Genomic DNA, 18465 nt, shown 5'->3' on the forward strand with positions numbered 1-18465 from the left:
TGTAATTGTGCATATTTCACTGCAGGCACGCTGCCAGTCTGCATTCCAACGGGGCTTTAATCATTAACACGAAATGTTATCTTTCTGTGGCTTTAAATGGAAGGACGTTTTGCTTTAACCTAACCTGATAGTTTTATAAAAATTCTATTTCTTTAGCTACATTCCTTTGCCTAGACCTCTTCCCCATAACTCCCTGTGCATGCAATATAAAACACTGAATCTCGTCTCTGTATCCGTTATTGGTTTCTCATATAATGAATAGCTGAACGAACACACACACACTCTGCTGCTGTTTTTAAACTTTCCTGGTTGTTCGGGGTGATCAATAATCCTGATTGACAAGAAACAACAAAACAGATCACCTTCAAAGAAGCAAGGCACCACCTCCGCTTCACTAAGCACCTTAACTGCGACACATTAACCAACCCTCAGTGCTGATTTGTTGACTGCAGAATCCAGTCGTTCCTGTCAGGCCAGTTGCAGAAGGAAGGGGTGCAGATGAAAAGAGTAGGGAGGGAGGGACAAGCAAGCTAGAAAGAAAGGAGGTGGAGAAAGCTAACAGAAACCAAAGATGACTCTGTGAAACAAAATGGATTCAGCCAAGTCCAGGTAAACTTTATGATTTTATCTGTTAAAACAGCTGTTGGTTAAAGGGTAGACACTGCTTTGAAGGAACAGTTTGTTTTATGTGTTGACCACAGCAAGGCCCTGACACGTCAGAGCTCATGTGTAGATTCACGGACTCTGATTTGATTTGTTGGCTTGCTGAAGTTATAAAATTACCAACATGCTTGTCTTTATTGACTAATCATCATGTTTTAAAGAAGATCCAGTGCTGTAATTCCGATATAATTATAATTCACTGATCACTGAGTTACAGTAGGATATAGGCAGTGATTGTAAACAAGTATGACATGGTGATGAAAGCACTTGAGTCAGTGCGCTGATGTTTGACAGTAGAGTGACAGCAGATGCGTGCGGTGTACTGAATCTGTTTGCTCGTGTGAGAATCTTTGCTTTTACGATACTTTCTCAGACTGTCCAAATGAGAGTAGGAATCCTGGTAAAAGTGTTAATGTAAAACACACCTGAAGCTTTAATCCTGCCAGTGTAACAATGACACCGCAGGCTACAGCTGTAAATGGTGCAGTGGGGAGTGGGGGCTTAAGCTACTGCAGGAAATGTTACAAGGTATAAATAATGACAGATAAGTCCAGGTGTGACACCCTGACCCGCACAGCTGTGTAACGACACCTGGAGTCATTAAAAACTGCTGGTGTCCTGTTTTAATCAGTGCGATCAGCAGTCTGTTCAGACGGCTCACTGCTGGTATTCGCCGTGTCACTCTGATCCTTTAAAGTCAGAATGTGGGTCAGTATTAGAGCATCGCTCACTTCAGACAGGAGCTCACGTGTATTTGACTGGTTTTGTCATCTGGTCTTTTTTTTTTGTGACTGTCCTGCTTATTTAATCTTTTTTATTGGAAGTAAATACGTTTGTCATTAAATCTGCCATGTGTCTTAATAATAATAATAATACATTTTATTTATGAGCGCATTTCAAGTCACCCAAGGACACTTTACAATAGGATAAAACATTTAGTAAAACAATGGCAGAATAAGAACAATAAAACAAAAGCACAAGATAAAATTAACAAACAGTGGATTCACAGTGAATATGCAGATTTGAACAGATGAGTTTTGAGTTGGGGGAGAGAACCAATGTTTCTTATTTCTGGGGGCAGAGAGTTCCACAGCCTGGGAGCAGAGCAGCTGAAAGCTCTGCTTCCCATGGTGGTGAGGCGGAAGGAAGGTACAGCAAGCTGGATAGAAGAAGAAGATCGAAGTGAACGGGCAGAACAGGTAGTGGTTAACAGGTCAGAAAGGTAAGGAGGAGCGAGGTTATGAATGGCCTTGAAGGTGACCAGAAGAAGTTTGAATATTATCTGGAATTTCACAGGGAGCCAGTGAAGTTCCCGAAGAACAGGGGTGATGTGCTGGTAGGAGGGGGTTCTGGTAGTAATGCGAGCAGCAGAGTTCTGAACCAGTTGAAGCTTATGGAGGGATTTTTGGGGGAGACCATGCAAAAGAGAACTGCAGTAGTCAATACGGGAGGTAACAAGACTGTGGACAAGAATGGACGTAGACTGGATGGAAAGAGAAGGAAGCAATCTGTAAATGTTATGTAGATGGAAGTAGGCAGAACGGGTGAGAATATTGATGTGAGATTTATAGGAAAGTGAACTGTCTAGGATGACACCAAGGCTCTTAACCTGAGGAGAAGGGAAAACTGTGGAGTTATCGATGGTGAGTGAGAAATGGTTCGCCTTCAAAAGGTTGGATTTGGTGCCAATAAGGAGGATCTCAGTTTTATCCTCATTGAGCTTTAGAAAATTAGAGGCAAACCAGGATTTTAACTCGGATAGACATTCTGAAAGGGAGGAAGGTGGGAAGGAGGAATCAGGTTTGCAAGAGAGATATAACTGGGTGTCATCAGCAAAACAGTGAAACTGAAGATCAAATTTGCGGAAAATTGTACCTAGAGGGAGGATGTATATTATGAAGAGAAGAGGGCCTAAAACTGAGCCTTGTGGTACACCAGAGGGGACAAGGAATAGACGAGAGCAGAATGATCTTAGTTGAATAAACTGGGAACGGTCGAGGAGATATGATTGAAACCAGGCGAGGGGTGTGTCAGAGATGCCGAGAGAGGAAAGTCTGCTTAGAAGGACAGAGTGAGAAATGGTGTTGAAGGCTGAGCTCAGATCTAAAAGGACAAGAATGGTGAGAAGACCAGAGTCAGCTCCGATTAGAAGATCGTTAGTGACTTTAAGTAAAGCAATTTCTGTACTGTGACATGAGCGAAAACCAGATTGAAATCTCTCGTAGATGTTATTATTAACCAGGTGTAAATGAAATTGACCTGCAACCACTTTTTCGAGTATCTTAGAAATGAAGGGTAGATTGGAAATCGGACGGAGGTTGTTAAAGTTGTTAGGATCTAAAGAAGGGTTTTTCAGTATAGGAGTGACTGGAGCAGTCTTCAATAAGGAGGGAACGATATCGGTGGTGAGAGAAGAGTGAATGATAGCAGAGATGAGTGGGAGTAAAGAAGAGAGGCAGGATTTCACAAGCCCTGTGGGCATGGGGTCAAGATGACATGTGGCAGGCTTTGATTTACATATTAACTCGGAAATATCAGATAAATCTGGAAGATGAAAAGTGGAAAATGGCTCAAAAAGGAGAAAAGGTTCTGGAGAGGGCGTAGACACAACATTTGATCTGAGTTGCTGGTGGATGTTATTGATTTTCGTAGTCCAGAACAGCATCAAGGAGTTGCAGGTTTCAGAGGAATAGAAGCGTTGGGGGGTTGAATTAGTTTGTTGAGAACTGAAAACAGAGTCCTTGCATTACCCTCATAAGAACTGATAATACCAGAGTAGAAGCTTTGTTTGGCCTTGCTGATGGAGTCTTTATACTGAAGTACGTGATATTTATAGATTTCTGAATCAACAGTTAAACCAGATTTCTTATATTTACGCTCTAGCTGCCGAGCTTTGGCCTTCAGAGCTCGGAGGTCAGAGGTAAACCAGGGAGCAGAGCGAGCGAAGGAAACAGAGTGGGTTTTTACAGGAGCCAGAGAATCAAGGACAGTGCATAGACAATTATTATAATATAACAACAAATCATCAGGAGTAGAATAGAAGTCCGGAATCTGAACATTGTCCAAACTGGTAGTGAGAATGTCCATATCAATGTTCTTGATGTTGCGGAACGAGATGAGACCAGTTGGCTTGGTAGAAGAGCAGCAGAGAGTGAGGTTAAATGAAAGGAGGAAGTGGTCAGTTATGGGGATTTCAGTAGCAGAAAGATTCGAGGGAGTAAGACCAGAACAACAGACCAAGTCCAGGGTGTGTCCTTTAGAGTGAGTGGGAAAGTCGATAAATTGCTTAAATTCAGAGCCTTCGAGACAGGAGGAAAAGTCTCTGGTGAGCAGAAGGTCATTATTGTCCACGTGAACTTTGAAATCTCCCTCCAAGATCACATTTGGGGAGAGAGATGAAAAATGGGTTAGTAAATTAGCAAAGTCACTGAGGAAGACAGGGTTAGGTTTGGGGGGGGGAGGTATACAGTAGCTATGATGGTGGGAATGGGTCCAGTCAGCTCACATGCAAGGACCTCTAGAGAACTAAAGGAATCAACATTAACTGACAGGACTTTCAAGTGCTGGTGAAAAAAGATCGCGAGACCACCCCCACGACCTGAGCAGCGGGGTTTGGAAAAGTAAACAAACCCCAGAGGAGTAGATTCATTTAGCTGAGAAAAGTCATCAGGTTGTTGCCAGGTTTCAGTTAAGCAGAAAAAGTCAAACTTACGGTCAGATAGGAGGTCTTGGATGAGAGGTCCCTTACTCGTCAATGAACGAATGTTTAGAAGACCGAAGTTGAGTGGAGTATTTTCTTTTTTGCTAATCGCGGTGGGCGCCCTGGGCAGGTGGGCTAGAGATTGATGGTTGACAGCCCAATCAGGGTTCCTGCGAGGGCGGCGAGCAGCAGACCAGAACGACACTTAAATAAACTTAAATTGTTTAAGTTAAATTAAATCTTTAAATAAATGAACACAATTATAAGTTCTGACATGTATTGAGTTTTCTTAATTTTACGTATTTTTTTAAGACTATTTAAAATGAAACAAGGCTCTAAATGGCGTACCTTTTGCTGTGCATTTATGTTGGACTGTTAGCTGTTCATTTGGACTGATTGCTTACACTCAAACTGTGTCACTGATGGGAATCCTGAAAAGTATTTTTAAAGTGGGATTTGCCATGAATGATCTGGAGCTTGCCACTGAGTTTAATGATAATTCAGTTTATCATTATATCTATGTTGTGAGTCTGATGTGCATTTACTCATTGGATTTAAAAAAAAGTCCTAATAAAAGTCCTGTGAAAGGACTGTTTTCTTTTTGAAGAAGTCATCACACACTTTATAATGGCACTGAGTAACTCTGTGTGCTCCTCTTTAGCCTTATCCCAAACGCACAGCATGTAAACAACGGAGGGGGGAGTGAATCACCAATGGAAGAAACGGTGCTGCAGACTGTGGATGGAGAGAGGCAGAGGGAGACGGAAACCAGAGAGCCTGATGTCGTTGACGGGAAAGCTGCAGACCTAAACATCCACCACAAGAGGGCAGAAGACAAACACAAGTACAGCACAATCGGCTATCAGGCAAGTGGAGTGGGACAGAATTGTAAGGATGGGGCAAGCCTACTGTTCTGGCACCAGTGGGGGTTAAATTAAGTAGATTTACTTGAGTACTTTAATTAAGGTAATTTTCTTGTATATGTTTATAGGCTGAAACCCATTATTCCTTTTTTGTTTTGCAACTTATTGACTTATTCTGGACAACTTAGTATTTAAAACCAGTTGAAGTATTTTTCATACATTATACTGATTTTTATAGAGATCAGCACTTTATGCAACTTAAATATTAAAAATATGTCATTATGAAAATTATAAATTGGCACTTGAAGCACTCTTACTTTGACTATTTAAATGTTTTATTGATAAAAAATCCCTGTACTTTCACTAAGATGTCAAAAACCTTGACTTGTAAAATACTTCTTCTGTACCGAAGTACCGTGCATTAAGTTTAGATTCAGTTCTAGGTGTGTTACACTGTTTCCGTTCATTTATTTTCATTGCAATCCTCTCTTGTGCATACATGCTCACATGTCCCGCTGCATTTTTGTGCTTCCAGAGGCGAACGAAGCAAAAGGTCGCGAATGACTTTGGAACTCTGAGTAAAGGAACTTCTGCAGGAGCCAAACCCAGAACTGCACTCAAACAAGTCCTGTTCAGCCAGGGAGTGTCTGACAAAGCGTCTGAGGTATTGTGCTGTGCTCATCAAACTACATACTGGTTTTCTAAGGAACAGATACAGACTTGCTGTAAAGGCAACCGCCCACTCAAACGCCCACTCAAACGCCCAAATTCACAGCAGCAGTGCAGTTCATTCTGTTCCACTGTCATACTTTTAGATGTACCTGTGGCCAAAACTAACATCTATTTCTATTAAGGAAGGACTGATTCAGTAGAGCGTCATATTTTCCCCTCATTTCCCTGCCTGATTATTTTCTTCTTCTTTGTTATTTATTTATTCTCATGGTTTATGACAACTTCCCAGGAGCGAAGTCAACTGGATGGGTTGAAGCAAGTCCTGGAGGCCTTCTCTCTGTCAGAGGATCTCAGGTGGAGATGGAACGAGGAAAGTCAGGGAACCACGCTGGAGACGAGCTGGACAGATATAGTGCAGTCTCATTCAGTACGGGCCCTATCGTTATATATATATTTCTTTTTCTTACTGCCAACAAATCAAATTAAAAGAACAAAACAGATCAATTCATTGGCCAAGGCCTGACATCCTGTAGTTTATTCTCATGTGGTCTAAATGAAGTCCACAAATTGTTTATTTCAGTAAACCATGCCATTGTACATGCTTCTTATGCACTGCCTTTTTAGGAAATAAAAGCACATTTTACTGGCAGGAACAATTGAGCTTGTGTCCCGTGTGAACTGTTGGCTGTGGGGGTGGCAAACAGTAATAGAGGAACTGATACTCTGTTGGCCTTATTCTGGCTGTGGGACTCGTTGATGGCAATAATCATTACACAATATGCACATTTGACATTCTTTCTGATGACCCTGACATTTCTTCTGCTTCCTCTTTTCAGACAATGTCAAAAATGCAGAGACACCAGCAGGAGGCGCTGTGGGAGTTTGTCTATACTGAACTCACCTTCATCAACAAGCTGCTTATTATAAAAGACGTAAGATGTCACTCTCTAGCTGCTTACAGTCAGTTACATTAAAGTTTCAGAGCGGAGAAAGGGAGTTTCAACAGGATGTATAACAAAGTTGTGTCTGCCTCCCACAGTTGGTTATTGCGGCTCTTGTCCAATTGCACCAAAAAGGATTTCTCCAGGAGGTCAGTGTGCAAAGCATGCATTATCATTTAAATACTAAAAACACAACAGTTTGCTGCACAGTCACTTCACCTGCAGGACTTTTTTCCGCTGTTCTGCTTACCACTGACATAGATTGATTAACAACGAGAACATCCGCTTAAGATGAGGCAAAATACAACTCGAGTGCAAGTGGAACATGTAGCACAACAACACATTTCCACTGAGAAGTCGGAAAATATAGCAAAGCAGGGGAGTTAAACACATGTTTTTATTTTTGTCGCACTTCCTGTTTTAAAAGGTGACCCCCGAGCAGCTTTTCTCCAACCTCCCCTCCATCCTCGAAGAACATCAGCAGTTCTGGCAGGAGGTGGTTTATCCGATGTTACAGGAAGCGCGAAAAACAGGCAAGCCCTTTGACCCCATGAGGTTAGACCCTGGATGTCTCCAGGTAAGTCCCCCCCCCCCCCTCCAGTCTGAATGATACTGTACGTGCAGACAGTTTATATTACCGGTCAGTTATAGAGTCTCCCCCCTTCATTTGCACCTCTTACATCATGCTTCACCTCTATGTGGGTACAGGTTTTGTTTCCACATGAGTTTGCTTTTCTGCACGTTGTTTTGGAACAAAACATCCACCAGATGTATGACATATAAGCACATTTACTCACGTACAATGAAGTAATACATAAAAGTAGTCCTGCAGGTGGAAACACTTGGGATATGTTTATATATTCTGCCATTTTTCTAGGCCTACTTGTATAAATTTATGTGCATATTGTTTTAGGACAAAGACACAGTTTTTGTGGTTTTGCCTCTGTACACCATCACCGTGGATTTTAAATGAAGCAGTTAAGATGCAATTGAAGAGCAGACTCTGAGCTTTAATTTATGGGTTTTGCAAAAACCTTGCATAAACTCTTTGGGGCATTACAGACATTTGTATACAAAGTCCTCCATTTTTACAAACTTGTAAAAATGCACACCTGACTGATGGACAGTTTTATGGCCAGCTGATATCTGTTGGCTTGTTCTTTCATGGCAAATGAACCAGACACAATTTTTGAAGTGCTGGGTTTTTGTTTTAAAGCTTTTCAAAGTAATTTTAAATATAAGGCCCAAAGTTGACAGTGCAAGTGAGGGAGGCTGTCACTGAAAACTCCACACAAACTTATCAGAGCGACAGTACAAACAGTAGACCGGAAAGACCACAGAAGAAAATGGCAAAGTGCATGATGACAGAATTATTTCCACAGTTAAGACAACAACTAACCGAGTCAAGAACATAGTATGAGGGTGGGGAGTTTGTGAAGTGGGTGGGGGGGTAAGTGAAGTGGGTGAGGGGGGATATCATTATAAAGATCTACGCCTTCTTGAACAATAAACAGGTTTATAACCAGATGCAAACCGCTGGTTATGCGCAAGAACAGGAAGGACAAATTAGACTGCTCCAGAAAGCATCGAAAGTCAAAGAGGTGTCGATGCAAGTGAGGGAGGTCATCACTGGACTGAAAAAGAAAAGAAAACCAAGACAGATAAATAAACCAATAAGTAAAGAAGGTACAGTCTTAAAAATAAAGACTATGTGAACCAGCTCAGCTCAACCAAAAGAAAGACCGAGGAAGATAACTAAAGTGCATGATGACAAGGTTATTATCTTATAATGCTCATTTTTATATTATTACTGTATATTATTATTAGTGAATTACTTCCATGATTAAGAAAAAACAACTTCACAACATCTAACCGAGTCAATAACACTTGTGGGGAGGTAGGTGTACTATTGTCACCGTCTACAATCAAGTGACGCCTTGATGAATTTAAATGCAGAGGGTTTACAGCAAGGTGCAAACCGCTGGGTATACTGAAGAACAAGGTAGCCAGATTAAACAGTACTCAGCATTCATCCATATGTCGTAAAACTGATCAGACTGCAAAAGGATGAGGACTAAAAAAAAGCAACCCGAGGGTTTCTCAAAGCAAAGAAATGGGATATTCTGAAATGGTCAAGTCAGTCACCAGGTCTCAACCTGAAACAGCAGCTTTTACAGTTACTGTAGATAAAACTAAACCAAGTATCCAAGTCTGCACTTCAATCACATGTTTATTATATATATATATAATTCACTGCGGTGGTGTACAGAGGCAAAACTGCAAAGAAATGGTGTCTTTGTCCAACAAACTATGGGCGTAACTGTTCATGCAACAGGGAAATTTGAAGCTCTTCATGTGCGTCACAATGGAGCAAAGTGAAGTATCCAAGGGTTAAAAAGGCATATTTAACTAGATGGCGGCGTTAAAGCTAGCGCTAACCTCTGCATCGTTAATAATAATGATAAACATACTGATGTGACTTTATGGGGACTTATCCTTTTCTTTTTTCCCCCAGTTTCATAAACGCTTCTCTTCCTATCATGAATACTGCCTGAAGGAGGAAGACAATCTTGAATTCTCGCGCAGGCAGATGGAGAACAACCTACATTTCTCCACTTACGTCCAGGTACAGTGAAGCAGCAGTAACATCCATATACAGCCTGTGCATGCATTCTATACATCTGAAGATCAAAGAATTGCTCTCCCACACTAACCCAGTTATTATTTCAATGTAATTCATTTTAATGACTGACTAAAAGTTCAGTTGCTATTGGTTGTGTTTTGTGGTTTGTAATGTTTTCATAAGCTTGTGGGCGACTTCTTAGAGCTGCTTCCTGACGGGCACCAACGTCTTCTCCAAATGATTCAGCCTTAACAGCGGTGTGAAAGATATCTAGTTCACAAAGATTTGTGCAGAAGATTTATGGGAAAAGAGGCTGCAAGAAGAGTGTGACCTACAACACCTCTTACATATTTGGCTAACAGGCAAACGATCCTCACTTTGTCCCTGAGAGAAGAAGCGAAATCCTTGTGGGGATGGTCACGTCTGGTGTCGAAAAAATCAGAATCATCACAAACATCGCTGTGACGAGTCAGAAAGTACCTTTAGATGAACATAATCATATTTAAACTAAAACCAGTTCTATATTTGTAGATATTTCCAGCAGAATCAGCTAGTGCTACCTTGTGTTTAACAGTTAAAGCCTTCCTTTACCAAGAACTGGCGCTTACTGGGCAATGAGGGTGTGGCTGTTAAAACAAAAATAACTCATTTAAGGTTTTTTTCTTTTTCCAGTTATAGTTTCATTCAGAAGGTTTTAGAGGTGGTTCTGATATCAGTCACAGAGTCTTCTGGCAGTTCATTAATAAAATTATAGAGAAATCAGAGACTTCTGTGAATTGTCTTCACCTTCTTGTTTAATCACTGTGAAGTCGATGATTTTATCAAATATATAATTAGTGCATTCGTTAGATAAAGACAGGTTTGTTTTTTTTCAATTCTGTCTCTCCACATCACCACAGTGGGTTTTTAATCAAATGATCAATATGTGATTGAATTGACTTTCTTTGAATCTGCTCCTTCCATCGATTACTCGTGGTGGTACAGCAGGACTTGCTGTAATTCAAAGGGTTTAACAAAGTGTAGAAGCCATGGACATCATTAAATGCTGTTTCCCTGAGATGCTCTGCCAGGCCTTCAGTGAAGCAAAATTCAGTTGCTGCTGTTTGTGGTTTTCTTTTTTCCGCCTTCCGTTTTATCTTCAGTAACTGAAAAGCTGCTCTGTTTGATGTGACTGACTTGACCATTGCAGAACGTGTCGTGTCTTTGCCTTGAGAAACTCTTGGACTGCTTTTCCAGTTTGCTTCGGGTCACTATCCATTTGCACTGTGAAGCCCTGCCCGATCGGTTTTGTAGCATTCGGATAAGTCTGATATATGTAGCATATGTAGTTTTATGGAAAAATCTAATCTGTCCTTCCTGCTCTTGAGCGTACCCAGTGGTTTGCGCATTGTTGTAAATGTGCTATATTTGCACTCATGGAGGCGTCTGTTGATTGTAGATGTTGATAATGATGCAGCCACCTCCTTGACAATGTTTATGACCTGATTAGTTGCTGTGTTGTTGTTGGTCTTGTTTGTCTTAAACGTGGAAATAATTCTGTCACAATGTCTTGTGTGACATCTATTTCACTTTCCCTCACATCTCTTTGGGCCTCGTATTCAAAATTACTGGGAACTTTGAATCACTTGCAGATATTATGACTGCTTCATTGTGAAGAAATAACAACAGACCATGAAACTGTTTGTCACTCTGTCTAGATGCGTAAAGAAATTTTTTCTAAATTGCTGAATAATTAATTTTTTTTCTTGAACCCATTGAATTGAAGTTGAATGCCTGCTGTTTAGTCACGTAACATCCGCTGTTGTGCTGTACAGAGGCAAAACTACACAAATTCTGCATTATTACAATGAGTCTTGAACTTAACTGGATAGTTTTAAGAAACTTGGTTGTCAGGCTATCAGTTTTATTTTGAAAGCATCGAGTTTATATTCTTGTGTTTTTTTGTCCTTTCCAGTGGGTAGAGAATCATCCTCAGGGCGATCGGATGCGTCTTGGAGACATGCAGGCCAAACCCCATCAGAGGATCACAAAGTATCCCCTGCTGCTCAAAGCTGTGCTCAAACACACTCAGGACCCTCCTGTGGAGCACACACTCAGAGGCATGGTGAGGATTAGATACCTTTAAATAAAATCCTTTTAAATTCACCACAGAATGTTTTTCCCTTTATAGATGCAATATGTGAGTCATTGCATCACACTGGCCTCCTTTGTCTGTTCCCCTGTACAGTTGTTCAGTGTAAAAAAATTTTTGGAAGGTATCAATGACTACCTGCGACTAAAAGATGAGCAACACGCACTCAACATCTCTGCTCAGAGGTTGGATGGGTATGAGGTGGATGGACTAAATGAGGAAATCGACAGGGTAAAACACATCTTTGTCATCATTTTGTCACTTTTTTCTGTTCTTTGGAGTTATTTTGTAGCTTATGGATTGACCTTTCAACAAAAAATAAACAGACTTACTTCATTCTTAAGCCCAGAGGACATTCTGTGTTGAAAGTGTACTTTTGTTTTACTGCAATAAAGTCTACACAGTGCATTATACATAAAAAGTGCATTGATGTTTGTGTGGCTTGAAATCTGGAGAAGAGAAAAAGTTTAATTCAAAGATGCGAGAGCTTAGATGTCACATCTGTGTTTACCTTGTTTTGTGGATGTAAAGCACGAAGTGCTGTAATGACTAAGTTCTGTGGGCACTGAGTTTATTGTTGTGGTTTTCTAAATGGTGGGATTCACACAAGAGTGGGTTACATATTGGTGAGATGCAGCAGGTCAGTGTTGAGTTTATAATCACTAGTGCGTGTAATGTAGTGAACAGGAAACTCAAAAAGATATTACCTCTATTCTTTTGAAATGCTTTTGATATTTACATGAGGTTGATTTCATTGACAGCATGTCCGAGAAGTCTGCAAGTTTGACCTAACGTGCCCCATCAAAGGTGTAGGTTCTGAAGTTGTACGCAAGCTGCTGCGTGAGGAGAGCTTGAAGGTTCGAGGCAGGAAAGACAGTAAAGTGAGCAAAAACTGTGCACTTAATTATTATGATTTTAATTTGCGTTCCTCAAAACTACTACAAATTACTTTGTATTTATTAATTTTTTCCCCTTTTCTTGGTATGATGTAGCTGGAGTTGGTGGCTCTGCTTTTCTCAGATGTGCTTCTACTCACCAAAGTCCAGAAGAAAACAGAGCGGCTGAAGGTGGTTCGACCTCCTCTGGCTCTCGACAGGATGTACTGCATACCACTGAAAGATGGCTGTGTGTAGCACTTTCTTTTAGACTAGAGTCGAGACACTTGGATGTAGCTTAATTATTATAAAAAGAACAATCTAACTGTCTGTCTGCTTCTCTCAGATTCATTTCTCCTTGTGGAGGTAGGTGAGCTTCAGAGTGCTATGAATGTCGTCATACTTGTCGCCAGCACCTCAGAGAATTGCTCCATATGGGTGTCCACCATCGACCAAGCGAAGGTATCAGAAAATAAAATAAAATATTAGAAATTTTGAAATCTTTGTAGTCTGGCTTAAACTTTATCTGTAAGAGCACCATACCCTTTGCTATGAGAATGACAGTGTCAGGTTTTGGTTTAGACCCCACATAGTTGACAGAACTTTAAAAGCATCTTCTTATTGCAGCCATTCAGTGTTACAGTGTTGCTATTTTAACACTGATATAAATAAGACACAAGCTCAGTGACCTATTTTCAGTCATGACTCTGGATAGTCATGTTTTGGAATCTTTTTTTAAATTCCTCCAGAAAAATATTTAATTCTGCCAGATTTCCAGAAGTGAGAGCAACTCCATCCCTGGCCTTGTTAGCAGAGAAACCCATATCATTTTTGGACACTACTCAGGCAGCCAGCTGTTTAAGGAAAACTAAACATGTCACTACTGGTCCAATTGGGGAGGGGACCAGAACAGCTCAGCTGCTGTACACTGGGGATAAAAGGAAGGATGGATAAAAGTTACTTTGTCGTCACCTGTTAGAACAGAAAGCTGCAAGAATGCATGCCTACTTTTTACTGTCCTGCTTTGCATAATTTTCCATCTTCTCAGTGGAAATGTATCATTGTGCACTTGAGTTATGTTTTGTCTCAGCTTAAGCGGATGTTCTTGTTGATAGCCAGTCTATGTCAGTGGTATGTAGAGCAGTGGAAAAAGGCCGGCATGTGAAGTGACTGTGCAGCACATTGTTGTGTTTTTAATGCCTTCCAATATATTTTGAACTAAATCTGAGTTATCAGACTATCTGCAAAGTTGGCTCCAAAAATTAAAAATATGCATATATATAACAAAATTATTTTTTTTTCAGTTATGATTAGAGTCCGATCCTGAACCTCCTGAATTTGGCTTGTGTTGATGTGATATTTTCACTGATATATCCACGGATATTTTCATTTTTGTTGCACAACTTGTCATATTTGGTCTATCTAGCATTTGTTTTTTGATAAAAAAAAATTCATTTTAAGTCCTGCGAAAAACTTTACAAGACTGCCTGATTTTTTTGTACTGCCCCAAACGGGGAGATTTGTCCCAAACTGCAGATCCTGGTTAAATTTTATCTTGAGAAAGTCCAGTAAAAGAAATTAAGAATTTAAAATAGGCTTTTATTTTCAAAGGTGCCTTTTCAGTACCCGCCCACAATTCAATCCAGTTTCATAAAACATCTAAAACATAGTATTGACATAGTATTGCTAGTAGAACTTGGGGTACTTCATGTAAAAATGAATGGCAGATAGAATCTGTGGGCTGCATTTGCAAGCCATTTATTAATTTCATGTCGTAGCTCCTTCGTTAGAGCGTGACGGCAGTACTTTCAACATTTTGGTGGAAATGTGTGGAACCAGTAGGTGGTAAATGGGTGTTTTTATGTGTGAACCAGTTGAGTCACTTTTTTTCTTTGGATGGTTTGTTAGGAAACACTGAGGCAGTTGAGAGAGGCAGAGCACCACAGACAGGAGACAGAGACAAACCAGCAAAATGAAAACCCTGTTAAAGAAGCAAAGACAGACGATGTGGAGACAGAAGAACAACCTGTTGCACAGCCAGGAATGGAGACCTCGATGGACGAATCCACTGATGATACTTTTATCTCTAACTTGATAAATGGGTTGGCAGAGCCAGAAGCGTATCAATCTCCAGATGAGATGACCACTAATAAAAGTGAGTTACCTTTTTGGTGCACAGAGCCCAATTACACTGAGGACAAAATCGGGCGCAAGAGGCGTTCACCGGCTTTCAGGGGACATGAATGGATAGAATTGGGAGTGAGACATGATCAAAGTGGAAACCAGGGGGAGGATGAAGACAGAATTGTTGAATCTCAGATGACAGAGGAGCAGAGCATGACTTTGAGACAGTCTTTCCCTCCTCTGGATTCTCTCACAAGTGCTGCACTGCCATTTAAACACAACACCGTAAGAAAATACAGTTTTTTACCAGGTGAACTCCCAGATGTTGACTACCCAACAAATGAAGATGACACTTTACAATCTAATTATCAACCGATAATAATGAAGGGACCTGAGTTTTTAAGACAGCAGACTCAACAAGAAATATTAACAAGAAAAGACTCAGATTCCCTCTCCATGAACCAGGACGCAGGGAGAAATTCCAGTGGCAGTCTGTTTGGAGACACTAAGACACCTCAACAGGCGTGGGTCTCCAGAAATATAAAGTCTCCTGGGATACAACGGAGGAGACCAGTCAGCACAAATCCAGCCACTTTTCGCACATCTAAGGAGTTTTTTCAGAGTTTGGAACAAACTGGGGCTGCTTCAAACAACTACTCTTCCTCTAATTTTGGCTCAGACTACAACCCAAAGCTGAAAAGAAACTCTCTTCCTATCTACATGCCCTGCCAATCTGATCCACAGCAGACACTCAAACTGGGCACCCTGAAGTCAAACCCAGACACGTTTTGGAATGATAGAGTCTTTTCTGATCCCCAAGCCTTCTCTGAATCTGAGCTGCCTGACAGGAAGTTGGAAAACAAAAAGCCCAAAATAAAAACCCACAGAAGTTCTTCTGTTTCCAACATGAAACCAAAAGGAAAAGCCAAACTTCGCCCCAGTAGCTTACACACGCCACCCCAAACAGACGATGAACATTCCTCACGACTGGAGGGCCTTTTAGAAAGAGCGAAAGACAGAGACAGGGGGAGAGGAGGATTTAAAAAAGACAGAAATTTAAAAACAACAACTCTGAGGTCAAGATACCCTTCTCCTTCTCCCTCATTTTCTGCCACATCTTCGCCGTCACGCAGTGATGGAGACAGAGACACAGACTTGGAGGAAGTGGAAGTAGCAAGACCCAAGGCCCTCAGCGTGAGTCAAGGATGGAAGGAGCAGCTGGTAGATGGAGATGAAGATGAGCAGGGGAACAGGTCAGTATATGGCAGTGATAAGTTCCCTTTGTTTTCATTCTTATTCACATTTTATTTAAAAGGGACCTTTTATCCTCCTCCATTTTCTGTCATTTATCTAATCCCCGCAAATGAAAAGCTCAGGCTTTTGTTTCGCTCTAAATGTTCGTTTCAACCTACGAATGACGTCAAAGAGGGGCCATATCCCTAATATGGTCTTCTCAGGCACACTGCACTGACTGTAAGAGCGTGCACCCCACCCACCTGCTGTTCAGAAAACTTTTATTTTTTAGAGGCATGAGAAGAAAGCTGGCTTATTTCAGCCTGAGGCTGGAACAAAGCCCATTACAAGATAAATTTTTGAACTGTGAATCATGCAAAGCTACTCTAGTAGAGTCCGAGAATAAACACAGAGCTGTAAACAAGCACTACCAGGACTACTGAACATTTAAAAACAAGTGATTACTGCCAGGCAAGTGATTTTCATCCTCTAAGAATAAAGACATAAGGAATACATGTAAAACAACAGCCCTGAACATTTACTGTCACACACAGACAACAATCAGAGAAAACATGCACCTATCATATCAACTCAAAAGATTTACATATTACATATTTTATCTTTAGATCGTTATGGGTATAAAAGCTTTCCTCAGAATAGCTAAGTTATCAAGATGAAACAGAGCAAATTGAGCCTTAAAAGCCACAGTTTTCCATAATGTTCAAAGAAGATTTGTTACATTAAAATTTCCATTGACATTTGAAGTCACTTGTGGTATTACAGTATTTGTATCTTCATAATGCTTTGCATTGCTGCTGATTTCTGCTGCATACTGCACTTACCACAGTAAAGACCACAGTGGGGTCGGGTGGGTTGCTTTCTCTCATGTGCCCCACATACTGACAGACTGAGTTGAAGCAAATAGTTTACGCTGTAGTGCAGATCAGACATTTAACTAAAAAAACTCACTGACTTAAAATAGTGGACAGAGTTAGCACGCATCACTTTTAAATATATCTTTAAGCCCATAAAGCTTCTAATCTTTAAATGAGTTTTCAGTGAGGTGTAGGCTGGTAACAAATAGACCGTTCTGTTACAGTGGAAATGTTACTGTCTCTAACCTCAATGTGCTATAAGCACGCTTAGGTTTTGATTAACATAATGAATAATAATGAAGCAAATTTCTTTCTCACAAAACACTGAGAAAAAAAAACATTTTTCTTGTTTTAAAGTTCGTTTTTTATGCCGGAGTCAGCAGCACTCCTAAAATATCTTTATTTACTTTTTTCTAAATTTAAATATTGTTCTTTTGGTTAGTAAAAAGTATGTATAATTCCTCAATTATTGTTGGAACATTCATTCTAATTTAGTGTTCTTACAATATTGAAAACTGTGGATCTTTATACATAACATTATACATAATGCTTATGCATTATACATTATAACAGGTATTATGTAACATATAATATCTATATAATATGTATTAATATATCATTCTACATGCTATAGAAAACAGAGATATAAGTACTGAAGTATAGAGTTACTTTTACTGTGTTTTTGTTTTTACTATTTTGAACTTCTTCTTCACTACGCCGTTAATTAAAATAGCCTCCTCTACATCAGTTTAGTAACATTAGTTGCAACTCTTCAGAGTCAAATTAGTAATATAAAATGTAATTTTAATCTTTTTATAGACTCAGTTAACACTTTAAGCCTGTGTTTACACAGCTTTACACTCGGAGCGATGTGCACCTTAAAGCATCAATAAATATGTTGTACTAAAAGCAACATAATGGTAAACATGGACATTCTGCATGTTTATCTTTAATGTTGTCACTGAAAGCACATTGCTTTATATATATGTGCTTATTAAAAATGCATCATCCGACTTGAGGTAGACTAAAAGCTCTTTAAGGGGTCACCTGATTGTGACCCGGTAAATGTTGAAAGAATGATGACCTTTGACCTTCTGTTTCCCCCTTTCAGTGTGTTTGCAGAAGGTGTAAATGTGGATTGGCCCGGCTGGTGCTTTGATGACGAAGAAGTTAATGATCATTTACGTCCTTCCACAAATGGTTTTCTGGAGGAAATCAACCAATCTTTGGCCTTGTGTGGTATCAGCGAACTGTCGGAGCAAGAAGATGGCGAGTGCAGCCAGGTGTAGCGTGAAAGCGGCATTGCAGCTGTAGCCACAGAGTGGTTTCAGCGCTAAACTGCCAGCCAGCTAGCTGAGGTCAGTCGCAGTGGGTTGGCTAAAAACTGTCGGAGCAAGAAGATGGATGTGGATCTTAATTTCAGAGCGATGAATTGACAAGGATGGTAGACTTTTTATAAAAAGTTGAAGCAACGTAAGGAGGGAAAGGAGATTTACAAAAGATACTTCTTTGCACAAATATTTTATTTGTAGCACATCGGTCCTCACTGTCTGAATTTTGGACCATTAATTATTCTGAAGTGAATGTAAAATAGCGATAAATGTAGTCAGTGTTTGGTTTATAGAGCTAGTGTTTGATGTAAATACTGAAACTTGTTTTCTAAGTTGCTGTGTATTTTATTTATACGAGCACCAATAGTTCTCTGCCACTGACCAACAATAATTCGACTGTGCATACGTGTAATAAACAAAAATCGATGTATTTC

The 18465-nt window shown here is 40.2% G+C and overlaps 1 protein-coding gene across 1 annotated transcript; it reads left to right on the top strand.

The window, feature by feature from the left end:
- Nucleotides 1-520: 520 nt before the first annotated feature.
- plekhg6 (pleckstrin homology domain containing, family G (with RhoGef domain) member 6) lies at nucleotides 521-18461 on the top strand. The gene is made up of 15 exons (XM_004550783.3): nucleotides 521-609; nucleotides 5025-5229; nucleotides 5762-5890; nucleotides 6188-6325; nucleotides 6735-6830; nucleotides 6938-6988; nucleotides 7267-7416; nucleotides 9355-9465; nucleotides 11417-11566; nucleotides 11690-11824; nucleotides 12355-12474; nucleotides 12586-12718; nucleotides 12815-12930; nucleotides 14377-15845; nucleotides 17812-18461. The coding sequence occupies exons 1-15, from the start codon at nucleotides 590-592 to the stop codon at nucleotides 17987-17989; spliced, it is 3201 nt and encodes a 1066-aa protein (XP_004550840.3). The 5' UTR covers nucleotides 521-589; the 3' UTR covers nucleotides 17990-18461.
- Nucleotides 18462-18465: the final 4 nt, after the last annotated feature.

Source organism: Maylandia zebra, linkage group LG11 (genome assembly GCF_041146795.1).
Source record: "Maylandia zebra isolate NMK-2024a linkage group LG11, Mzebra_GT3a, whole genome shotgun sequence".
In the NCBI taxonomy this organism is placed as follows: domain Eukaryota; kingdom Metazoa; phylum Chordata; class Actinopteri; order Cichliformes; family Cichlidae; genus Maylandia; species Maylandia zebra.

What these genes read in the sequence shown, in the direction of transcription:
- plekhg6 (XM_004550783.3), top strand. Translation starts at nt 590, where the DNA reads ATGGATTCAGCCAAGTCCAG. An exon ending in TAGACCCTGGATGTCTCCAG is followed by an intron (nt 7,417 to 9,354) that starts GTAAGTCCCCCC and finishes TTTTTCCCCCAG; the next exon opens with TTTCATAAACGCTTCTCTTC. An exon ending in TAAATGAGGAAATCGACAGG is followed by an intron (nt 11,825 to 12,354) that starts GTAAAACACATC and finishes TTTCATTGACAG; the next exon opens with CATGTCCGAGAAGTCTGCAA.